The sequence below is a fragment of the Platichthys flesus genome, chromosome 16, assembly GCF_949316205.1.
Source record: "Platichthys flesus chromosome 16, fPlaFle2.1, whole genome shotgun sequence".
In the NCBI taxonomy this organism is placed as follows: Eukaryota; Metazoa; Chordata; class Actinopteri; order Pleuronectiformes; family Pleuronectidae; genus Platichthys; species Platichthys flesus.
Genome location: NC_084960.1, coordinates 16,119,315 through 16,141,655, shown reverse-complemented (window position 1 = coordinate 16,141,655; position 22,341 = coordinate 16,119,315). Strand labels below are relative to the sequence as shown.

Here is a 22,341-nt window from a genome sequence, read left to right as displayed (position 1 = left end):
CTCTCTCTCTCTCACTCTCCCCTCATTTGGTCTTCATCATTCTCATGTAATCTTCCTCCATCCTCCCTGTGCGTCCAGGTATGTGTTTGAGAGCGTGGGCAACAAGCGGACACTCACTATCAACAAGTGCAACCTTTCGGATGACGCAATGTACGAGTGCGTGGTTGGGGAGGAGAAGTGCTTCACGGAGGTTTTTGTCAAAGGTATATGAGTCACTGTCTTTGGAGGAATCCTCCTTTCAGGAGCAAATGTTTTTTTTCTGCTCGGTTTAGCAAATGCTGTCATTTGAGCGCTGAGAGGTTGACAGCTCTGTTCCCTTCTTGTGTCTGTTTTTGTCACCTATCTTTTTCAATGCTTTCATGCCACACAGTGGCATGCGGCCCTCTGTTGTCTGCTCACTCCTTTTTAATGGACACTTGGCGAGTGGTCTTGTTACGTTTTGATTGTCGTCATGTATCACTGTCATTGTGCTGTATCTATTAATATGCTGTCTCCTTCATTAGAGTTTGACTGAATTGCATGTTTTCAAAGGCCAATTTTATTATTGCTCAATTTACATATTCATATTCTGTTGTCATATTTGATTTATTTTAGCTTATCATTTTATATTATATATTCGATCTTCCTATTCCGTTGAGTAATGTTTGAGTTTTATTGGAAAATATACAACCGCTCCAAAAGCAAAGCATCAGGTATATCAATCTGTGCATTTAGGAAGAACAAGGGATTGAGAATAAATTTCACCTGCTTTCTGTAAAGGAAAATGACAACAGGCGCAATGGACAGACACCGGCCAAAAAGAGAATGGTTTAACATGTGGTTGCCACAGACAGCTGCTCTATCCTTATACTTCCTGACAGATTCTTCTCTAGTTTTGTGTTCAGCTTGTGTCATCGTCACTACTGGTAGCATGAGGCGGTACCTGCAGCCCGATCAGGCTTGTTCACAGCCCAGGACCCAGCAGCTTGATTGGCATTGGCCAGAGATCACCAGAATCAGCAGGACTGCCACCGGCGCCTGTTCTCTCCACAGATGAGAGCAGGTTCACACTAAGCACATGTGACAAGCTTGAGCCTGGCAATATAATGGTGAACATATTGCCTTTAACATCATCCAGCATGACCGGCTTGGCGGTGGGTCAGTGATGGTCTTGGGAGGCATATCGTTTGAGGATCACACAGACCTCCATGTCATAACCAGTGGCACCATCACTGCTGTAAGGTACCGGGATGAAAACCTCAGAGTAATTTTCAGACATTATGCTGGCGCAGTGTATCATGGGTTCGTACTGGTGCAGGACAATGCCGAGTCCCACGTGGCCAGAGTGTGTCGATCGTTCCTCTTCATAAAGATCTAATGTATGAATTAAGTGTTCCCAACATTTTTTTGGAGCAGTCTATATAAAAACACTTACTTTTGGTGAAATTATTTGAATACGCAAATTACATTATATTATATAGGACATATTAGAGTGAACAGGGTCTACAGAATGTTAACAAACTAACCGCGTATCTGTATTGTTAATGATGTATCTGTCTCTGGTTGGTCCATTTTTTTGTGAGTGGGTTTTAATAGATGTAATTGGGTCTACTGCTGCTATATTAATCCCATGCTTTACTCTGTGTGCTCACTGCTGCCAATCCTGCTTTTACACGATCAGAGGCTAAGCACTTCACCACAGGCACTACTCCCATGCAGCTACGGCATCTATCTGTGTTTGTGTCTGTGAAGATATCATTCACGTTGCTGTTTGCAAACATCCACATCAGTACCTTTTATTGCTAATTCATCTTGACATTACCGAGGGCATTGGAGGGATCACCTTATGACAGCTTGACAAAACTAGCAGTCATTGCCCTTAGACAAGAATACTTGGACATGAAGCCGGGGCTTTTACTCTGATGTGTTGTGAAGTGATTCTTGGCTGACTAGTCTTTCACCACATGTCATCGAATCCTCACAAAGCTTTGTGGAATGAGTCGTAAATGTCAGATACAGATTCTTGTAATATGTTCCTGAGTTAACTAGTCTTTAGCTAAATAAATTGCAGGAACGTCTCCAAAAGTTAGCCTTTATTGGGGATTGTTGGCACCCCTGCCACTTTTGGATTAGCCAGACTAGCTGTTATCTAATTTTCCATCTTTGTGCAAAGCAATGATACGCTGCCTCGAAATACAGCAAATTATCCTCAAAATATTTACTTTTTTCAACTAACAACATGAATATAAAGCAATACGTTGTTGGAACACATGTTTTGCTTTAAATTGACGATCCATCCATCCATTATCAGTGACGCTTATCCTTTGATGGTCACAGGGGGGTCTAGAGCCAATCCTGACATTGAACGAGAGGCAAGGTCCACCCTGGACACGTCCCCAGTGTCTGCAGAGACAAACGACCATTCACACTTACATTCACACCTACAGTTAATCTAGAATCTCTATTTAACCTAATGTCTTTAGACTCTGGAAGGAAGCCGGAGCTACTCAGAGAAAACCCTCGCCGATACGGGAGAAGAGACTTACTTTACACAGACCCCATCCAAACTGGGATTTAAACAGGAACCGTCCCTAAAATGATGATGTCATTCATATTAGAAAACATTTCAGGTATTTAGGTCAAATAAGAGCTGAAAGTAAACTTTCAATTCCGTGTACCCACTGTTTTCTTTCCACTGCTTTCTTTTCCCGTTGTGTCTCCTTCACATATTCCTGAGGGGAATGAATTCCTCATAGTTTTTTTCGAAAACAGAAAAGCCCCGAATTACACTGTAGAACTCATTTCACAAAACTTTTGTGAGGCCCGCTGTCAATTTGTGACTGTGGCTCCGAGAGCTTCGGGGCGCACCAGCTGAGGTTGGAGAGAATTGAGACATCCGGAGGGGGACTGAATGGTGACGATGACAAATAGCTGAGGCTAGCGGAGCATCAGGCATCACACCATGTGGTTACACAATGTGACTCGCACCACCCCAGGAGACTCGAAATATCTTCCACCTCTACGAGACAGGTGTGGTAGGTGGCTTTGATAAGGACTTCAGGGGCGTATCGTGCCATTATTCAACCTCAGAAGACTGCGTGCACATGTTGTGTGTGTTTTCTGCTCATTGAGAACGCTAATATACATGCCATCCACCACCCATCTACAGTCGGGGAGAGAGAACACCTGGACTTTGTGCTTGAACAAAGCAAACAGGGCTCATATGGGAAAACTATCAAATTCAATTAAAGTTGTAGCTACTCTTCCTCGATGGAATGCTTGAAATCAATACCACAGAATTAAAATGAGTATTTTTAACAAACTGATGCTCTGACTAATTCTAGTTGATTATGATCAATGTAGATGTTAAAGTAACCGTTTCATTGCTCGAAAACAACTTTAGATACCAAACAAAAATACAACTGTATTACTTTCATAGTGTTCAATAGTGTTTCTTCAAGTTGTTAACTGGACAGAAACTATATATCCACTACCACTAGCAACTCATCGTAGTAATTTTGCTGTGTTTGACTATAGACAGTCGATAGTTAAATCCCAACTCAGCCCCAGGAGCATACATTTACAGGAGTGGTTGTTTTGTCAGGCCGTGTATAAATGCATTACTCACTCTGCACAAGTGCTGATGCCTTCAAGCTCTGTTTTTCCCATGTGCACCAGACTTGTATTTTATCCTCTACTCATGTTCTTAGTCATCATAGCTCTGCTGATTTAGGAACAATAGACAGTGGGAGATTTTGACAATACAGTCTAGTACAACTGACTCAACACCTTGCTGCTGTTTTGGGGAGGTGACTTAAGGCTTTCTGTTACTCCGCAGAGCCTCCAATTACCATCACCAAGCATCTGGATGATGTCCATACTGTGGTGGATGAGAAGGTGGAGTTTGAGGTGGAGGTGTCCGAGGAAGGAGCCAACGTCAAATGGTGAGCTACTGTGCCCCTTGGTTTAATTACACGTCAGCAAAATGCATTAGTCACTGTGGCAAGGGACAATGCCACGGGGGTCTCCCAACAACAGCCAGAGACCAACCACACACTTTTCTAAATATTGTACTGACATAAATGGTACAACAAACATAAATGGTCAGGCACATGCATTTTCTGGTAGCTGCTCAGTTCAGTACACTGGCTTAGTTTCAGCCTCTTATGTGTTTCTTCCTCATGTGGCAGCTCTCTACTGCCTTTATAACCAGGGAAGTAATCAGCCACCTCCACAGCCTACAGTCATTTAATAATCTTTTGCTGAAGGTTCAGAACTATTCCTCAATAAAAGGAATAAACTAAAGTCATTTTCAGACACTGCACAATGCGGAGGGAGGTTGTACGGATTCTATGGACTTAATGCAGACTTTATAGTAGGGGAAACTCTCCAGATCATCTGGAGGCATAATGAAGACAAAGGTTTGCCAGCTCAGAGAACAAATGTGAATGTTGACACATCTTACAGATGTGAACATTTACTAATCTTGCTTATAAGCAAACCAAACAAATGGACAGTGGTGAAACAAACTCCTTGACATAGGTAATAATAGATCTAGACAAGAACTAGGGATGTAGCGGCTCATAAGTCATCATGGTACCTTTGATTACATGTGTTTTGTATTGGGAGCAGCTGTTTCTCTTCGACAAAAACTATATTGCATGTTCTGAATTATTGAAGAGCACAACATTCCAACCTTGTCTGTGAGTTTTAGGATATATATACAAGTTTGGAAAATGTTTGATGGACTAGAAAAGTGTCTTCATTTAAAAAGCTCTTTGAGTACGACATGCTTCCATTCACACATTATTACATGCTCATAAATGTATATTAAAAACATATTCTTTCTTCCAAAAGTGAATTTTTCCGGGAACTATTTAATACAGTAGCACTCACTGTATATTTAAAGGACTGATCATTTAAACACTTGATGTCCAGAAGACAGACAAGGACTGAGGCATAAGGAAATCCAGTGAAAAAGCAGACACGGCTCACAAGGACAAATATCAATGTTTAAAGAAACTGAAGTATAAGAAAACTGAAAACCAAGGAAAGGCCACAGGTGTGAACAGACAAAGTGACAGAGGAGAGGCAGGGATAACTGAACTCAGGTGTGACACGATAGCCTACATCAATATGTAGACAATCACAGGAGCAGGGAAATCAGACAGACAAGGAAAGAAGTTTCCAAGTTAAACAGAAAATAATTAACTCAAGATGCAAACAAAGATAAAAACAAAAGGTCCAAATACAAAAAGTCACCTTTTGCACCATTTTTGAAAATGTTCTAAAACCTTGTGATCCTGGAGGCTATATAGCCAGGTAGCACAGAGCAGACCATTCAATCAGCTCTTTCTCACCTCTGTTTGTCTGGGTCACCACAACATATTTTCCTGTGTTTTCTCCTCAGGATGAAAGATGGAGTTGAGCTGAACAAAGAAACTGCAGGTTCAAGATACAGGTTTAAGAAAGATGGGAAGAGGCACATTTTGATCATAAATGAAGCTACGAAGGAAGATATTGGGACGTACTACGCCTTCACCAACGGTGACGAGTCGAAGGCAGAAATGGATGTTGAAGGTAAATTGTCTTCGTGTAGTGTCCCTGCCAGGGGTCAACATTACTCATCACATTTAGTTCTGTGTTTTGATGCCGTGCTTCCTATTAGAAATCATAACACTGAAAATCAACCTGAGATTCAAGAAGGTAATAACATCAAGCCAAGATTGAAGAATCAATATTCATCAACCTAAAGGTCTTGATTGACCTGACTTCTTCGAAAAACTATTGAATAATTCTGTATATTTAAAACCTTAAACATGACCTATGTGTCCATGAAGTGCAAAATATAACGGCATATCACAAAACACAATAAAAAACAAAACAACAACAATACAAAAGGGCATAAACATCTACTGGAAAAGGTAGGTAAATGCTATTGACAAAGCTTGTTGCTGATTGGAGGGACGATTTGCACCTCCGACCCACCGTGGAGCAGTAAGCATAGAAAATCAATACTCTTATAAATCCAAAGTTAGATCTAACAGTAACAGACGCGGAAAGTTCCTGACATCAGCTGGTCTATCACGTTTTTCAGACATGGTTCCTTAATTAGAACCTTAAAGAAAATTCACACATCAGCGCATCTTGATGTTTTCCATTTTGACAAGCATGAAAAGCAATGAATTAGTCATTACGCATGTCAAAATTAATATTACTTCATTAATCCCATGTATCAGTTGTTCATCACCCTATTCGTCATGCTAATTTTCTTTAGCACCTCGAAAACTGATGGCGGAGTCTCATCTCTCGCCTGTTCAGCTGTCTCAGTTGCTGCAAACCTGCGAGCCAGACGAATCTCCTAAATTGATTAGAATGTGAGAAATAGTCTGTCTGGACTCCGCAGTCATGGTTGGAGTGCACCAGGTGGCGGATTCAACCAGAGTGTTCCAACCTAAATGGCTAAATAGAACGCCTGCATGGGGTGAACCACAAGTTTATGGAGGGAGACCACATTATTGTAGCGTACCACAGTGTGTCATGTGGTGGCTGAAATCTACAGGAGTGGAGAAAACCTACTGGAGGAATAGAAATGTTTTCAAAGCTTAAAGTATGTTTTAAAGAATATTTTGAGATTTGAATACATGCTCGGTTACTTTCTTAGCAGAAGTTACATGATTGACACCAGTTTTGTAAGATGCTACAGCCGGCTGCTTCCTTAGCTTTGCTTAGCACAATAAAGGCTGGCTCCATGAAAAAAAACTGGATTTCCATCAAGATTCACACATCTCTGAGAAATCAATGAACATGTTAAAAAATCTTCCTCTTTCGCGATGTTAGAAGGTGAAAAAAAGAATAATCCTGGATCCGCACCAAACAAACAAAACAGTAGCTGAAAACAACCTCCTTGGTGTAGGTGGTAGCATTTGAATTAGTGTCGACTCTGGACAGAACAAAACAACCGTGTTTCCAGTCTTTGTGCTCAGCCAAATGAAGTGTGTGCCAACTGATTACAAGTGCAAAAATTGGGTTAAAATATTCTCAAAAAATATGTACAACTCAGTACCGTAATTAATAACATTACTGTAGTGATAACCTGTAGCCACGCATTCATGACACTGGTCAAATGTTACATTTCATTGTGTGAATGCTGCACTATCTATCTATGTTGTTGTTTTTGCTACAGATAAGGAGCTGCAGATTCTGCAGAGCATAAGTGACCTGACAGTGAAGGCCGCTGAACAGGCTGTGTTCAAGTGTGAAGTGTCTGATGAGAAAGTGACGGGGAAATGGTTCAAGGACGGGGTTGAAGTCCAGTCCAGTGATCGCATCAAAATATCGCACATCGGAAGGTAATTTAACTTCACTTGTGGGGGTCCAAGTATGAACGTCAGAAAGCATTTGCCTTGAGCTCTCTTTCCCGGCTGTCACGCACAGATACGGACACACAAACACAAACAGACATGCACGCACACAGACTCACAAAATCATATCACAGTAAGCAGTGTCTGTCACATGGCTTGGCAAACTATTAGGAAATGGTTTTCTTAGTCGTTTGACCCAATTTTGGGATTCTGTAAAGCTCTAAGGTCCAAACAGACACGCATACAGACACAACACACACACTCCCGAGGGCCTGGTGTTTCTCTCAGTAATCCCTCCGTCAGAGCTGCCGATGGTAGGAGGCAGCAGCGGTCACACAAGGTGAAAGCCATTTTGCACGTTTCTCCCTCTGCAATATTGCCTCATGAGGTATGTTGCCTGGGCAACTGTCTTTTGCATAATTGTGGATCACAATAAGTTGTCTCCTTGCTTACATCTGGCAACGTGTACCCAGGATCCACAAGCTAACGATTGATGACGTGATTCCTTCGGACGCTGGAGATTATACTTTTGTCCCTGATGGCTACGCTATTTCTCTCTCAGCAAAACTCAACTTCCTGGGTGAGAGCGACCCGACAATCAAAATGAGAAGCATTTGATTCTTTATCTGGATATCAGCTAACAATGTTTACATTTCTATATTTTTCTCCCCAGAAATCAAGATTGAATATGTTCCCCTAGAAGGTTAGTGTTGTTGTCTTATTGTATAGACGTGTAATTAACAGTAGACAGCGCTGGAGAGCAGGAAACCTATTGCCAATATCACAGATGTTATTTTTAACCTTTTACTCTGTAGCAGTAACTCCTGTAAGTAATTTCCCAAATCCAAAAAGCAGACAAACACTACTCAACGTTTGACTTGCAGCTACAAGTCCACCTTGTAGAGTGATGTCACACACTAACATGCCCTGCACACTATAAAGTGCAGATGACATACATAAGTAATGTATTGAAATCTGTTGCACTTCACCCCAGTGGACAATGGAGTGTAGATACCTGACAAAAGCCGGCTTTGGACACATTTTTCAAAGAGGTAATCTGATTCGGGTCAGGTCGGTCACATTGTCTGGGGATATTTTTGACACTGCAAATGTGTGTAATCGGGGGAAACAAGCAGCAACGATGTGTTTCAGGGACATGGTAACACAAACTCAGTTCGACTTACATAAGCTGCATTGGGCTTTGATTAGGTTTGGACACAAAAGCAAAAATGTCTTTCAGGTTTGGGTCATGTAGGGTTTGTTTCTTCTTGGGCTCAGATGGGTTCGGACAGAAAAATGCAGCCCGGGATGCAATCTAGTGGACACACACCCTAACATGCTTGTTTAGCATTACCCACTTCAACATGATGCTAATCTAAAAAAATCCTCAGATCTAACACTTTGATTTTCAACACAGATCGTCATCCATGTGACGCAACAAATGCAAAATCATGTCGGTGTGTTATCTCAAACTTGTTATCTTTCTAACCTGAATGCCTTCTCATGAAAGAGCCTCCCAAGATCCACCTGGACACCAGCGGCATCGGCAACCAGAACCTCATCACCGTGGTGGCTGGAAACAAACTTCGCCTTGACGTCGCGATCACGGGAGAGCCGGCCCCCACAGTGTGCTGGATGAAGGGAGACCAGGTGAGGAAACTATGGAGTCTATGGAGCTGATCCTCACCATTCACCTCATAAACACTGGAACACACGTCAGATACTTTCTACCTTTGTGCATCAACCAGCCGTTAGTCACTGAACAGCACAAAGGAAGAGTGAAACATGAACTAGAGTGGGATGGTTAAATCACCTGTCATTGTAGCAGCTGTGGCGTCATAGCTCCCTTCAACGGTTTCCTTTTTCCTGTCCGACTCTCTCTTGCTCTGTCCGGATCCGTCTGGTAGGTGGTGGCTGCGAACGAGGGACGAGTCCGTGTAGAGACGGAGAAAACCACCAGCACCTTTGTAATGGAGGGGGCGGTAATAGGCGACGAGGGCCCCTACTCCATCACAGTGACTAACCCTTTTGGAGAGGACAAGGTTGAACTCTTCATCAAGGTCGTGGGTCAGTGGCTGGTTCTCACTTTTTCCTTTTTCACTTGATTTTTATTTCTTTTGTGGCTCCAATACTATTTCCCATGGCTCAATTAGAGCTGCAGGATGTTGATGTGAGACTGAAATGGTTATGTCAAAAAATATGGACATAAATAAGCGAGAATCATAGAAAACTACAATAGGACTCAAAGCAGTGTATACCTCTGCCAAGGCCAAAGCTCCTTTAAATTCAATCGAGGCTCTCCAAATTTCACACAATCATAGAAATCAGTCTCTTAATATCATCTTTCATCTTGATCCATTAATTATTCTCTGGGAAATTGGTGAGAACATCCCAAAACTCTCATACCAAAAAGGGACTATTCCTGAATCTACACATAGAAATAGAAATGATATGTCATAGTCTGCTTTTATTGCTTTGAAAGATGGGCAGTAAGAGTTATCCTGAAATCATAGCAAGTCTCTTTCATTTAATTAAAATTAATTAAATTAATTATGTTTTCGTAAAAAAAGGAACTCATTTTTAAATGATTCCTCATCATCCTTGTGAATATATATAAGATTGTTATAATTATATCACAATTTGGCACTATTATAGGCAGACATCAAATCCAATTGACATGAGCATTAACTAATGGACTGAATGAAAAACCAAATATCTATAGTACTAAAGAATGCCTTTAACACTATAAGCACCGGGTTGAAAATGGTGCTTTAGTATATATATGATTTAATGTACGAATATAGGTTTTCCAAGTCGTGAATCTGCTGCTTTTAAATTGCTGTATGTTACAGCATTGCTTAAAAAGATCTGCCTTCTTATCCTCTCTCATACCCTCGACTTCTCCCATTTCTCGCTCTTTTTCATCTTTCCTTTTCCAACTGTAACCTGCCTCTCCAGATGTGCCCAATCCTCCTGAGAATGTCAGATGCTTATCAGTTGGCGAGGACTGTGGCACGATCACATGGGACCCTCCTGCATTTGATGGCGGAGTTCCCATTAAAGGTACCCCTGGAACACACCGCGTCTAATGTTCACATCTGATGTCTTCCTCCCAGGAGATAACAGCAGTTTAGAAGGCTCAGTGTTTGTCGCTGTGCAATGTTTTTGAACTCCCTTATGAAGAACACCGAGCCGCTTTTTAATGACTGCCCCGTATATTGATACTGCTTTCTCCAGGGTACCTGTTGGAGAGGAAGAAGGTTGGCTCGCCCAGATGGACCAAGCTCAACTTTGATCCTTACGAGTCCAACACGTACGAAGCTAAGAAGATGATTGAAGGTGTTCAATATGAGATGAGAGTGTTTACAGTCAACAGCATCGGCGTCTCGCAGCCCAGTGGAAACTCAAAGCCCTTCATGCCCATCGGTGCGTTGCCATTTGTCAGTAGCAGAATGGTTAATTAACAGAGGTTTCTCACACAATGCTCATGGAGGCAGCTTAACCTGCCTCCCATCCAATTTACACTGGGTATTAATGTATTAATTAGCTCCTGTCTCTCTCAGCCCCCACCAGTGAGCCCACTCGTCTCATGGTGGATGATGTGACAGACACTACCTGTGCACTCAAGTGGCTTCCTCCAGACAGAATCGGAGCGGGCGGCATCGACGGTTACATCATTGAGTACTGCAAGGAAGGAAGTAAATACATGCAAAAATGTGTACCACTTAATACTGAGTTGTTATTGAGGGTTATGGTCAGATTAAATCCATTGGGTGGTTGGTTGTTCATTTACAGCATACTTTTATGGGGCTTTTCTGTGTAAGTACCCTTTATGTCATAAAAAGATGTTGTGATACTGCAAAGGTTGTTTGTGCAAACTGTCCATCATACAGTAGCTTAGTAATATTACATTTTGTTTAATTAATCTATTGGAGTTTAAAAAGTGAATATATTCTTTTTTCTAGTATTCTTAAAACCAAACACACAATAACAAAGTGTAAGGAAAGGATCAAACTGTGTGTAGATTTTCTTTAAAAGTTGCAAATATTATCTTAATCCTTCTAACTTTCCAACTAACAATAGTGACCAAGTTTTACTTTGAAGGACACCACTAGCTAGTGTCCTACAACAGTGTCCCCCAACCATCTCCTTTAATTCAATCAACCAAACCAAAACACAAACTCATCAGTCCCCTGAATATACCTGATTGATTTCATCACGATTCATAAATTATTGCTGCAGAAATTATGAAAATGACCAAAAAATTCTTATAATTTAAATCTTTACGTCCGAATATGCACAACATTTAAGTGAATTCTTTCTTGGCCCATGTCCAAATGCTTCCAACGAGTTTTGTAGAAATCAGTTCAATGGTTTTTGTGAAATCCTGCCAACAACAACAGTTAAACAAGGGTGAAAACAGGACCTCTTTGGTTATCAAGGAGGTAATAACCATACAACAGTCTACACAATTAAAGGGAAAGACTTTGAAGATTCACGACCAGCACATTAATTTAGCATTATTTATATTATTCCTGGTGGCCCAACAATGATTTCGTATTATTATTGTCATCTTAATTAGCTATGTAGACCTTGGAATCCAACTTTTATCAACTTCTGTCAAAAATACTAGAAGCTAGAGTGGTAAATTTGCCACCATTGTCATGGAAAGAAGGGGAAATGTGGTGTGGCTTGGAAAACAATCAAATAGTGAACATTGTTATTATGTAATGTTATTAGAGAATTATACACCCAATGAGTTTCTCAACTTTATCCTGACATCTTTGGATTGGTTCTGTTTTTCTGATCTGTTCCTTGCTCGCCTTTTCACTCATCCCTCAGGTGACCAGTGGGTGCAAGCTAATAAGACACCAGTGGAAAAGAACCAGTACAGGGTGAAGGATCTCCCAATGGGGGAGAAGATGCTGTTCAGAGTAGTGGCGGTCAACATTGCAGGCCGCAGCCCCCCTGCCCGTCTCGCCCAGGCTGTCACCATCAAAGAGATCTTGGGTCAGATATGCGTTTGAAGTATTTTTCATCACAGAAAATCAACAGATTTAAAGTGGACCACAGTGCTCTTGGTACAAAATCTTTCTGACTCTAAGAAACTCTGAGACTCATATGCCGTTGCTATTTTCCGCCATTGCTAAAGTGTAGTGCTGTTTGCAGAAAGAATCACTGTAAATATTGTCAAGGATTATTGTGCTGCATCTGAGAAGGAATGATTCCGCTCTGTATTTTTCTTGCCTCAATAATTTATACTTCTGGCACACACATACTTGCTAATAAACATGACATACTAACTGTACATGTTGTACATTTTAAATGTCCACACTCTTCCACACCACCCACACATCCACAACTTCTAATCAGCTCATCCTCTAATGTTTCTCCTTTGTCAACCACACAGAGTCTCCAAAGATCCGCCTGCCGCGCCAACTGAGAACCAAACTCATAAGGGTTGTGGGCGATAAGGTCAACTTGGTCATCCCCTTCCAGGTTAGTTTAGGATGGCCAAAATTAGTTAAAAATGCGGTTAAGATTAATAATACAGGCTAGGTTTGTAATAGCAGAATAAAGTGAAACGATGACGTAAACACTCACAATTGCTTGCCGATTTGGTGTTTTTGGTCACAACGTATCCTAACCAGTCAGTAACAGTTCCACCTTGTCATTGGTCGAGGTCCAAGCAAAGCAATCCTTGCTCTTACTTGCTCGTCGCTATGGACGATAGGAGCTGAAACGCTTGTGTGGATGTTGTAGTTTTCAAAATGAAATCAACTTTTTAGTCTGTCTTACTTGAAAAATTGACAAAAAAATAAGCATTGGGCATGAAGCATACAAATTACCTCCGAGCTGCTGATAAAACAGTTAATCCCAGAGGGGATTCATATGATCTCCTAAGGGACTTACGCAAGAATTCAACTGGCCTAAGAAGACATGCAAGAAATATGTTTAAAACACCCTATTTTTTGAGTTTTGGTTGCCCATTCTGGGACATCCGCTGGCACTTTGTCTGCGTTTTTTAGTGATGGAAATAAGACATCTTTATACCTGCTGGTATAAAGGCATTTCAGGAATCTGCCTGTCAGATCTCAGCACAATGCTGAGGGAATTTCTTCAAATTTCGCACAAACAATGAATTACTTAGACGTTGGTGACAAAAGATCAAGTCCTCCCAAAAGAGCTTTTTTTAACCATAATTTAAGAAGTCAAACGATAGTAATCATTAAAATAAACGGAATACCTTTTATTAAATGCCTAAAAGTCTCCCCTATAGGGATGTGAATTCTAACTTGACTGGTTGGCAGAGGCTTCCAACTGCGAGGTGGAAATTCTAGTTTCTTCTGAAATGTAAATCCGATATGTAAACTTTGCTAGCAGCAGAGAGAGCGAGCACTCAAAGGGCACAAGAATCATCACAGCATTTGACTGTAGCTTGCAAATGATTGTAATGGGGAAAAGAAGCTAACCTCAAAGTAGCAAAGGGGAAGCAACTATTATAAATAAAAACAGACAACAAAAAGTGAGACTCAGCCCCGTCTGCTTTTGGAAGAAACAGATGAAAAGAATGTTCTGAGACAGAGGACGTGACTACACGTTGTTCCCCTGAGAGTGAAAGAGCACCCACAGTAGAATTCTGAGGACGTTTCATCACTGGTTGTTTCATCACTGATGGGATATATTTTCTAACGGCAGCTTCGACAAATTAAAAAGGATGGTGTGCCTAGTTGAGATGAATTTCCTAACACAAACAACTGAAAAAAGGCTACGGTCCAAAATCACAGAACATAAGCACATTTCTTTGAGGGCTTTCTTCTTTGAAAATGTCTTCCTTTATTTGGATTTTTCCGTCCCTCTAACCACAGGGTAAGCCTCGCCCTATTGTGACCTGGTTCAAAGAAGGTGTTCTCCTTGAGGACAAGACGGTGGGAACTCGTACGACTGAAGTGGACACCATCCTCTTCATCCGCACAGCAGAAAGAACCCACTCCGGGAAGTACACACTGTCTGTCCAGATCGAGGACATGGTGGACAGCGCTGACATATTCATTCAGATTGTAGGTCAGTCCCGGCGCAGCAGCTACAACCTCTCAGCTTCAACTAGAAACACTTGTGTTGCATGTTCTCTCTTTAGGATTAGAACCCTGTGCGTGTTTCATACTTAACAAGGTAAACGCTTAATAACCTGTGTGAACGGGATGAGGGCTTGAGCCTAAATCTCTGACATGTCACAAGTTTTTTCAAATTTGATGATAATTCCTAATTTCATACTGCTAAGGATCTGTGACTTTAAGAAGCAAGTCATCAAAGCGCTGATTCCCCTCTCTCTCTCAAGCATAATCCTGACTCCAGCACTGCCATCGTGGCCGCCGGCTAATTCCTCAGCTTATGGCCTGTCTCCCTGGGTCAGGTTACTGGTTGGATTATTTGACAGGGGGGGCTCCGCTGGGATTATTTGCGTTTAGACTGGGATTAGGTTCGGATTTTGAGGGCTACTCTGTCACTTCTTCTTCTGCTGAGAAGGTTGAGCTAATGAGAGGCTGCGACTCCTCGGATCAGGCCCCCCTCAGCTGATCTGTCACCCTACTGTTTCAGCAAGAGATACTACATGAAGGATTAACGGGCAGTAACCGTTGCGCTGCACACACTTTGTACTGTACTCCACAGAGAACACTCAGAGCAAGATTAATGACAAACACATGACTACGTTGTACAGTATTTCTGTACTGCACTGTCTATAATGGAGGCCACACAGAGGGCCTGATGATAAACACACTGCATTTTTCTGCTCTATGTACTTTGTCACTTCTATGCCAACACAGTTTTTATATGAATATATACAGCTATCACCTACTTTCCTTGAATCTTTGTCTTTTGCTCTGCTAATCTGTCAATCTGCCCTGCGATTGATTCCATTCCCTCTATGGGACTTCCCTGCTCCAGATCTGTTCATCACCACCCCGCTTTCTCTACTTCTAATAGCGTACCTACATTTCTATCCAGGGCAGAGAAACAGAGTCAGTTAACTCAACTAACTCTTCAGCCTCTTCTTTTCTGCTCATAATTGTCTAATAAACTCATCTTGTTCCTAGTTTCATGAAAAATCCTCTCCATTCCTATCCCCAACGTTGTCTCTTCTCACAATCCCACCAGACAAGCCTGGGCCTCCCACTGATGTGCATGTCTCAGACGTCTGGGGTTTCAACGCTGCGCTGGAGTGGAAGCCGCCCAAAGACGACGGCAACTCTGAGATTATCGGCTACACCATTCAGAAGGCTGACAAGAAGACTAAGGTATGCATGAAGAGATGTGTATGGGAATATAGATGTGGGGTTCAGGTGAGGCAACTCACTGGCTGCCATATTGGAGGTCTGCGATAATGAGTGTGACCCCTACAGTTCTAAGGTTTATGTTTGCAGACTCCCCTTCATCATTTAGTTAGAAAGTCATTAGGTCCATTTCACCATGCTAGTCTGCTCTCTGCTTATTAGTCATAACTAATATGGTCAGATGTTAGTTATCACAATCATTTCACATGTTATAATCATACGTGGAATATGTGTTTTGGGGACATTTTCATGGTTTAACGTGTGAGACTCATCAGTGTTCAAATGTATCTCCTTTGAAACTGGACACGTGTGTTTCCGTCATGTGATCACCATATACTATAAAGACGACCCGTCTTCACTTCCTCTCTCTCAATACAGAGATGGAGCCAGAATGTCCCGCATACAAACGCTACCATCTTGCACATTGAGAGGCAGAGTCTGCACAGTTAAACGGATGGAGCTTTGGTGACACACAGGCTCGAGTTGCGATTCAGTCTCAGCTATCATGCGGTTTTATGGCATCAAATAACTACTTAAAATCAACTTATCAGAAACATGAAAACTTAAACACCAGTGAGATAAAAACGACCTAAAATACATTTTAACCTTTATTTGTGTGTAAGATAGATAGAGATAGAGCCGAATTGCGTTGCACAACTGCAGCTGAAACTATGATCTCTCACTGTCTGCGAGGATGGTAAAACATAATGGACCATAGAAGTAGCACGTGGTAGCATATGGAAGCACACGCGATAGCAAGATGGCGCAAGCGAGCACGCGGTCAACAGCGCTGCAAATAGCGCTGTACTCACCATGCACGAGACAATTAGAGATGTCTCATGTTAGCGTAAAACATGTTTTGGTTCATAACTAAAGTGTGGCGGGACCAATTAGAATGGCGGGCAGCCACGGTCTAGATAATTATTGGGAAACAGTTTGATTATATGCTCAGAACATCCTGCCAAAAATGTTGTTTTTGAAAAGATAATATCGATAGCCGCATACTGACAGGACGACAGTTTAAGAGGGACAGTGGATTTAAGAAATGATTGTGAGTCTGAAGAAATCTGAAATGTTTAAGTTGTCTTTTTTCATTTTAAATAAAAAAGGAACAACCTGGTTGTTGTAATGAGCAGAAACTTGCATCATTGCTGTTTTCCAACATCTTTAAGTGTCCAGTGGACTTTCAGGATGGTTATATCTCTGCTCCTGCTTATAGTTTTGTCACGTAGCAGCAAAAGCCTCACTATACTGTCACGGCCATTATGTTTCATGCTTCGACAGGAAGCTGGACTAGAGGAACATGGATGGCAGGGATAGGAGATTCTTCAGCTTATACACATCTCAACCTCAGCTATAAGCCTCTTTGAACCTCTGCCTCTCCATTCTCTCTCTTTTTGTCTGTCTATCTGTCTCTCTCACATCAGGAATGGTTCATGGTCTATGAGCACAACCGTAGGCCCAGCTGCACTGTGTCTGACCTGGTCATGGGGAACGAGTATTTCTTCCGAGTGTTCAGCGAAAACATCTGCGGCCTCAGTGACACTCCTGGCGTGAGCAAGAACACCGCCATCATTACCAAATCAGGTAATGAAATCCCTGCAGAGCACTATGCGGCGTGACACGATGGCGTCGCTATGCATGCCAAGAAGCATCTAATGCACACTGAGCTGTAGGCCACAGTGTATTCAGATAAAACATAAACTGAGCATTATGAAATGAGGAAGTTATCAGGGATGGTGATTAACATTTCACAAATTCAAAAATGACTAAAAATATAAACTTTAATAAGATTTTTAAGTCTAGAACAGAGTAATAACATCCAAGCAAGTTGAGATTAATTGCCGGCCATGATTAATAGCTTGAATCTAATTTCAAGAAAATTAATTCACACTGATTATGCTAAACAGAAATATTCTTTGACAGAGTGTTAAATAAAATGTAATACTGGCCGGGGATTATGAGAGCAACTAGGCTGGGAAATTAACACCTGCCACCAGCCAAATGCTGCCTCTGTTGTCGTGTTGTTGCATTTGCTTACTCTCCCAGAAAACTTGGCAGTCAACCAGCCAATCTCGTTTGTGGGACTTGTTGATCACGGTGCCCACCTGACCTCAGGATGAAACAAAAGTCAGCTCCCTGTCTCCATAATTGAAATGGTAATCGGCAAATTAAAACAATTTGCTAGTGTAACAGAATGTAGTATGGCTATTAAAGGCAAGACAATACACTGGGTTATTAATTAAGCCTTTCAGTAGAATGTTTCACACAGTCCTCGATTAGAGGCGGCTTCAGAGGTGGGACACAAACCAGCCAAGTACTTCGGTGAAGGTTAATTTAAGTCATGTCCATCAAAATTAAGACAAATATTGTCCTCAGTGCCCCAAGAATCTTTTGCCGTCTTTGGCTGTAGTCATAAATCGTCTAGTTTCCAGTCTGGAGATTTTGAAGGGACCTTTGGAGCCCCATGCCAAAGAGACCATGGGGGCACGGGGGGGGGGGGGGGGGGGGGGGTGAACCAAATCTTTTCGTAAGGATTTTCCGAAAATTCAATGGAAGTGACATCTTTCCAATATTGACATAATTACGAAGAGCAAGGACAGAGAGATGGACAGTTTAAAAGTTACTGTTTAACGTAAAGTCATGTTGATTAGTTTGTGTTTGATTACTTCAGGAGCGCTACAACTTCAGTGCAAGAATTTTCCAGCTTGATTTGGCATTCACACAAATTCTCCAAGTCCTAAACTCATTTTTCTTATTATTCCAACACCACATGAACACACAAACTGTATAAAACTTGCCTCCACAACACGTGAAACATGTAGCTAGCCTGCAAGCCAAGTGGTCTCAACCGTATCACACACAGCGTGGTATCTAACTTGCCGCTGGAAGCAGCTCATTAAAAAAATTCATGAATCTGTTTAATCTTTGAGATAATCCTAACCTGTCTTTTTGTTATGTTAAGACTACAAGTGGCATTTCAAATTATACCTGTGTGCCATCTTTCCTAATATAATTAGCATGCTTATATATCTAACATCATGAGCTACAATCACTTACTCACCGGGATATCAACGTTCACAGTTGTTGTTCCTCAATAATGAACTTCAACCCAAAACCCAGACTTTAGCTCTGATTTCAGCTTGAAAAATGTTCTGAACCGTGGAGGAATAGAGCAAAAAAATGTACTCCGAGCCAAAGCATATCAAAGATTGTTTGATGAGAGGGATGGTCACTCAGAGCGCTTTCTTTTCATGCTGAGGTCAGGTTAACCTGTAACTATCGACCTTACTTGAGATATCACTTCTCCACCTGTCCAGGTTTGAACTATGAACCTCCACCCTTCAAAGAGAAGGATACAACTGCATCCCCAAAATTCACAGCGCCCCTGGTGGACAGATGTGTGGTTGCAGGTTACGCCACCGCCATCAGCTGTGCCGTCCGCGGCTACCCCAAGGTATTTACATCGCAAAACAGTGTGTGTGTGTGTCGGGGATGCTGTTTGCTTCAAAAGTTGATTTGGATTTCACTTAACTATATTAAAGTAATTTAGTTAAGGAAAAATAAAGATTTGATTTTTAAAAATATAATATTATAATATGTCAATATGTTTTTTAAAGAAGTGTCTCATTTGGCTTAGAAATCTGTTGAATATACAGTCGGTAATGCCCCAGCTTTACCTTACAAATTATTTTAAACTACAGAGCAAGAACCACAAGCTTATGTACACTTTCCTGACGTAGCTCTGCTGCAAGGGTGTGCCAGATATTTTATACTTTGTGTTTTTTCAGAGTGAGCGTACAAGTTTGGAGTGTCAAACTGTGAGTGTAGAACAGTCAGAAAGGATTTTGATGCCTTTGCACCAGGGGTATATTTTTATGTCTGAAGATAGAACAAGAGGTGGAGCAAAAAGATCTTTGAACACCTTTTTTTCCCCTCTCCTAACAAATCAGCAAAGATTTGTCAAGTCGAAATGTTGACCTAATTTCACCTCTCCCTCTCCCCTCCTCCCTCTCTGCTCTCCCACCCTCCCCGACATCCCTCGCTCTGTTCTGCCTCTCCCTCCTCCTCCTCTTTCCTCTCATCCATCCCGCCAATTTGACATCTTCCTCCAACACACTGTTCCTCAGCCAAAGATCATTTGGATGAAGAACAACATGATCATCGGTGAAGACCCCAAGTTCCTGATGCAGAACAACCAGGGCGTACTGACTCTAAAGATCCGCAGGCCAAGCCTGTTTGATGGGGGCAGATACACCTGCAAGGCCATCAACGACCTTGGTGAAGACGAGGTGGACTGCAAGCTGGAGGTTCGAGGTATTTGTCTGAACTCCTTCTCCCATAATGCCATAGATCCAAAGCAGTAAGTCTTTCTGACAGCCTTCAATGAAGCTCGGGGTGACAAATCTCCATCTCCTCAACCCTTTGACTGATCTCTTGTTGTGAAATATCGGTTGAAATTCTAAATCACGTTATTGTATTTGCCTTAAAGTTAAAGTTTGGGAGCCACAGACGACTCCGAGTTTCTTTAAACAGGATGATCTCCCGGCCTCTCATGCTGATTCAAATTTCTCTTTTTTTTCCACAGCATTCGTACAAGAGAAAGCAGAGGAGGCGAAGAAATGAGCGACAGCACGAAACAGCAGAGGATACAGTTGAACAGGAATAGTACTGGATTATGTATAATGGGATAGTCATGAATAAATATGATTAGAATAGATCACTGGTGAGGCTTTAAAGCCAGTCCCCCCCCCCTCCCAATACGCTTGCCTTTTACCACTGCTATGATGAATGCCACTTCTGTAATATGCCATAAATTCTAGATTCTTACAGCAAGCTGCCACCTTGTCACTCCCTGACTGAGAGATGCCACGGAATAGAGTAGTAGCGCTACCCCGCTGTGACCACACACAGATGGATCCTTCTTATCTGTGAAGTGGACCTGTCACTGAGCACACTTATAAAACAGCCTTTCATCCATTACGGCTCCCCGTGTTGTCTGTTTTGTGTCCGGGACGTTTTTATAGGCCGGGATGAATTTATGATTGTGATGCAGCTGTTGCGCCGAAACCAGCGCGGTGTGACCGGTCTTCTGCAACACCTCCGCCTCCTCGCCGTGGCGTCCGGTGTGGTGATGTGTGAGCAGGGCCCCGTCGGCCCTGTGATGGTTGAATGGAGGGCTCAGCCTTCAGCCAGGCATGGCCGACATCATGGAGCCACTGGGATTAAAGGGGTTCTTATACACAGATATAGAGCTTCTGTGTCCTTCACGCACACACACACAGAGGACACGCGCCGACTCCCAGACCGACTCGCTCTGTCTTCACCGCTCTCACGTGCTCTCGCGCCACATTCCTAATGGCATGACCTATAGTGGTAGGCCTTTACAGATACATGGCTTACACTCATGCACATGCAAACACAAACACACACTCCAAATCAGGGTCTCATTAGCATCACTCACTAGAGACTAATTAATGCACCCATCAACACTGCCCTAATTAGCTCTCCCACGTCATTACTGAGCAAACGAATTACCGCTAATTTACACACCCGCAAAACAAACACAGCACCGTCTCTGCTGGGAGAGTCCGCCGCGGCTCGCCTCGCACACTAAATTAAAGCCTCACCGATGTGCCGCAACCCAGGCTGACGTCCCTAGTGACTCCGGCCTCCCTCACACGCACCCCTAACGCCACCATGTGACTGAAGAGGGTTTGGAGAACAGGTCGAGTCAGAGAAAGAGAAAGCAGAAGTTCCGACAGAACTCATCAAACGGTTTTCCAGCTGCAGAACAAGTAACATCAGCCTCCTCTGGGGACGTGACGGCACTTGGCTCTCCAGGCCTGTTCCACCACTGACTAGGTCTTGATCTCATGTCTCTCCAGCAGAGGGGGTAAGAGCGCAGTGACAAGGACCTCGACTGACCATCATTAGGGTCCGTGGTGTAATCGTGAGTGGCAGATTATTAAGAACTATTACATTAGCACTACTTCACTGACTCGAGCTCTGAACCGTGAAGCTTCGAAAACACGCCGGCCCAGTCTCAACTCCTGCCAACTGCCCTGAACCATTTAGCACGTCAGAGTACAGAGTAGAACCTTTACTCCCTTACTTTGCAGCATGTTGTGAGAGATGAGTTGAAATGGGCTGAGGGCAGAAAATGTCCAGATAAAGCAGGGGAAATCCTCCCGATTCCTGAAAGTAGGCCACGATTGGCTGCACGGTAGACCTGCAGTGCAGCACAAAGCTAACATTTGAACCCTGTCGAGTAGGAAATGACTCCGCAAGAGTGTGCGGCAGTGTGTGGATTATGTGTGTTGTTGATATAATCTTGTTGTGAGTTAACCCAAGACGCAGCGTGGTGTGTTGCTCTTCTGATTGACACATGAAAGCTGCGCTGAAGGTACGCTGCATGCTACTGTGCATGAAAGTGTTGGGGAAAACAGATTCTTCAAAAAAATTGAAAAAAAAAGAGTAACACAAAAAATTTGTAACCTGGATACTTCACCTGAGCTTTGCCCTCTGCTCCTGCTCTCGCAATTGACGCTCAGTTGCTAAGCAATCAAACTAATTGTGTCTACTGGCATCATCCGCAAGTCGTGAGAAACTTTCAAAACATGAGATAGAGCAGGTTTACAGTGCTGTCGTCAGTGTGTGTGCGC

At 42.5% G+C, this 22,341-nt stretch overlaps 1 protein-coding gene across 1 annotated transcript in view; it reads left to right on the top strand.

Annotated features, from left to right (window-relative positions):
* Positions 1 to 20,656, top strand: part of mybpc2a (myosin binding protein Ca) — a 36,197-nt gene extending 15,541 nt beyond the window's left edge. The window contains exons 11-29 of the mRNA XM_062408148.1: positions 79 to 203; positions 3,818 to 3,923; positions 5,390 to 5,559; positions 7,166 to 7,331; positions 7,817 to 7,923; positions 8,017 to 8,046; positions 8,854 to 8,993; positions 9,251 to 9,410; positions 10,302 to 10,406; positions 10,581 to 10,769; positions 10,907 to 11,041; positions 12,186 to 12,353; positions 12,754 to 12,842; positions 14,213 to 14,408; positions 15,501 to 15,640; positions 17,104 to 17,263; positions 18,997 to 19,133; positions 19,807 to 19,993; positions 20,265 to 20,656. Coding sequence (XP_062264132.1) covers positions 79 to 203; positions 3,818 to 3,923; positions 5,390 to 5,559; positions 7,166 to 7,331; positions 7,817 to 7,923; positions 8,017 to 8,046; positions 8,854 to 8,993; positions 9,251 to 9,410; positions 10,302 to 10,406; positions 10,581 to 10,769; positions 10,907 to 11,041; positions 12,186 to 12,353; positions 12,754 to 12,842; positions 14,213 to 14,408; positions 15,501 to 15,640; positions 17,104 to 17,263; positions 18,997 to 19,133; positions 19,807 to 19,993; positions 20,265 to 20,302 — 2,548 coding nt within the window. The 3' untranslated portion in view covers positions 20,303 to 20,656. The remainder of the gene's footprint in view (positions 1 to 78; positions 204 to 3,817; positions 3,924 to 5,389; positions 5,560 to 7,165; positions 7,332 to 7,816; positions 7,924 to 8,016; positions 8,047 to 8,853; positions 8,994 to 9,250; positions 9,411 to 10,301; positions 10,407 to 10,580; positions 10,770 to 10,906; positions 11,042 to 12,185; positions 12,354 to 12,753; positions 12,843 to 14,212; positions 14,409 to 15,500; positions 15,641 to 17,103; positions 17,264 to 18,996; positions 19,134 to 19,806; positions 19,994 to 20,264) is intronic.
* The last annotated feature ends 1,685 nt before the right edge of the window (positions 20,657 to 22,341 follow it).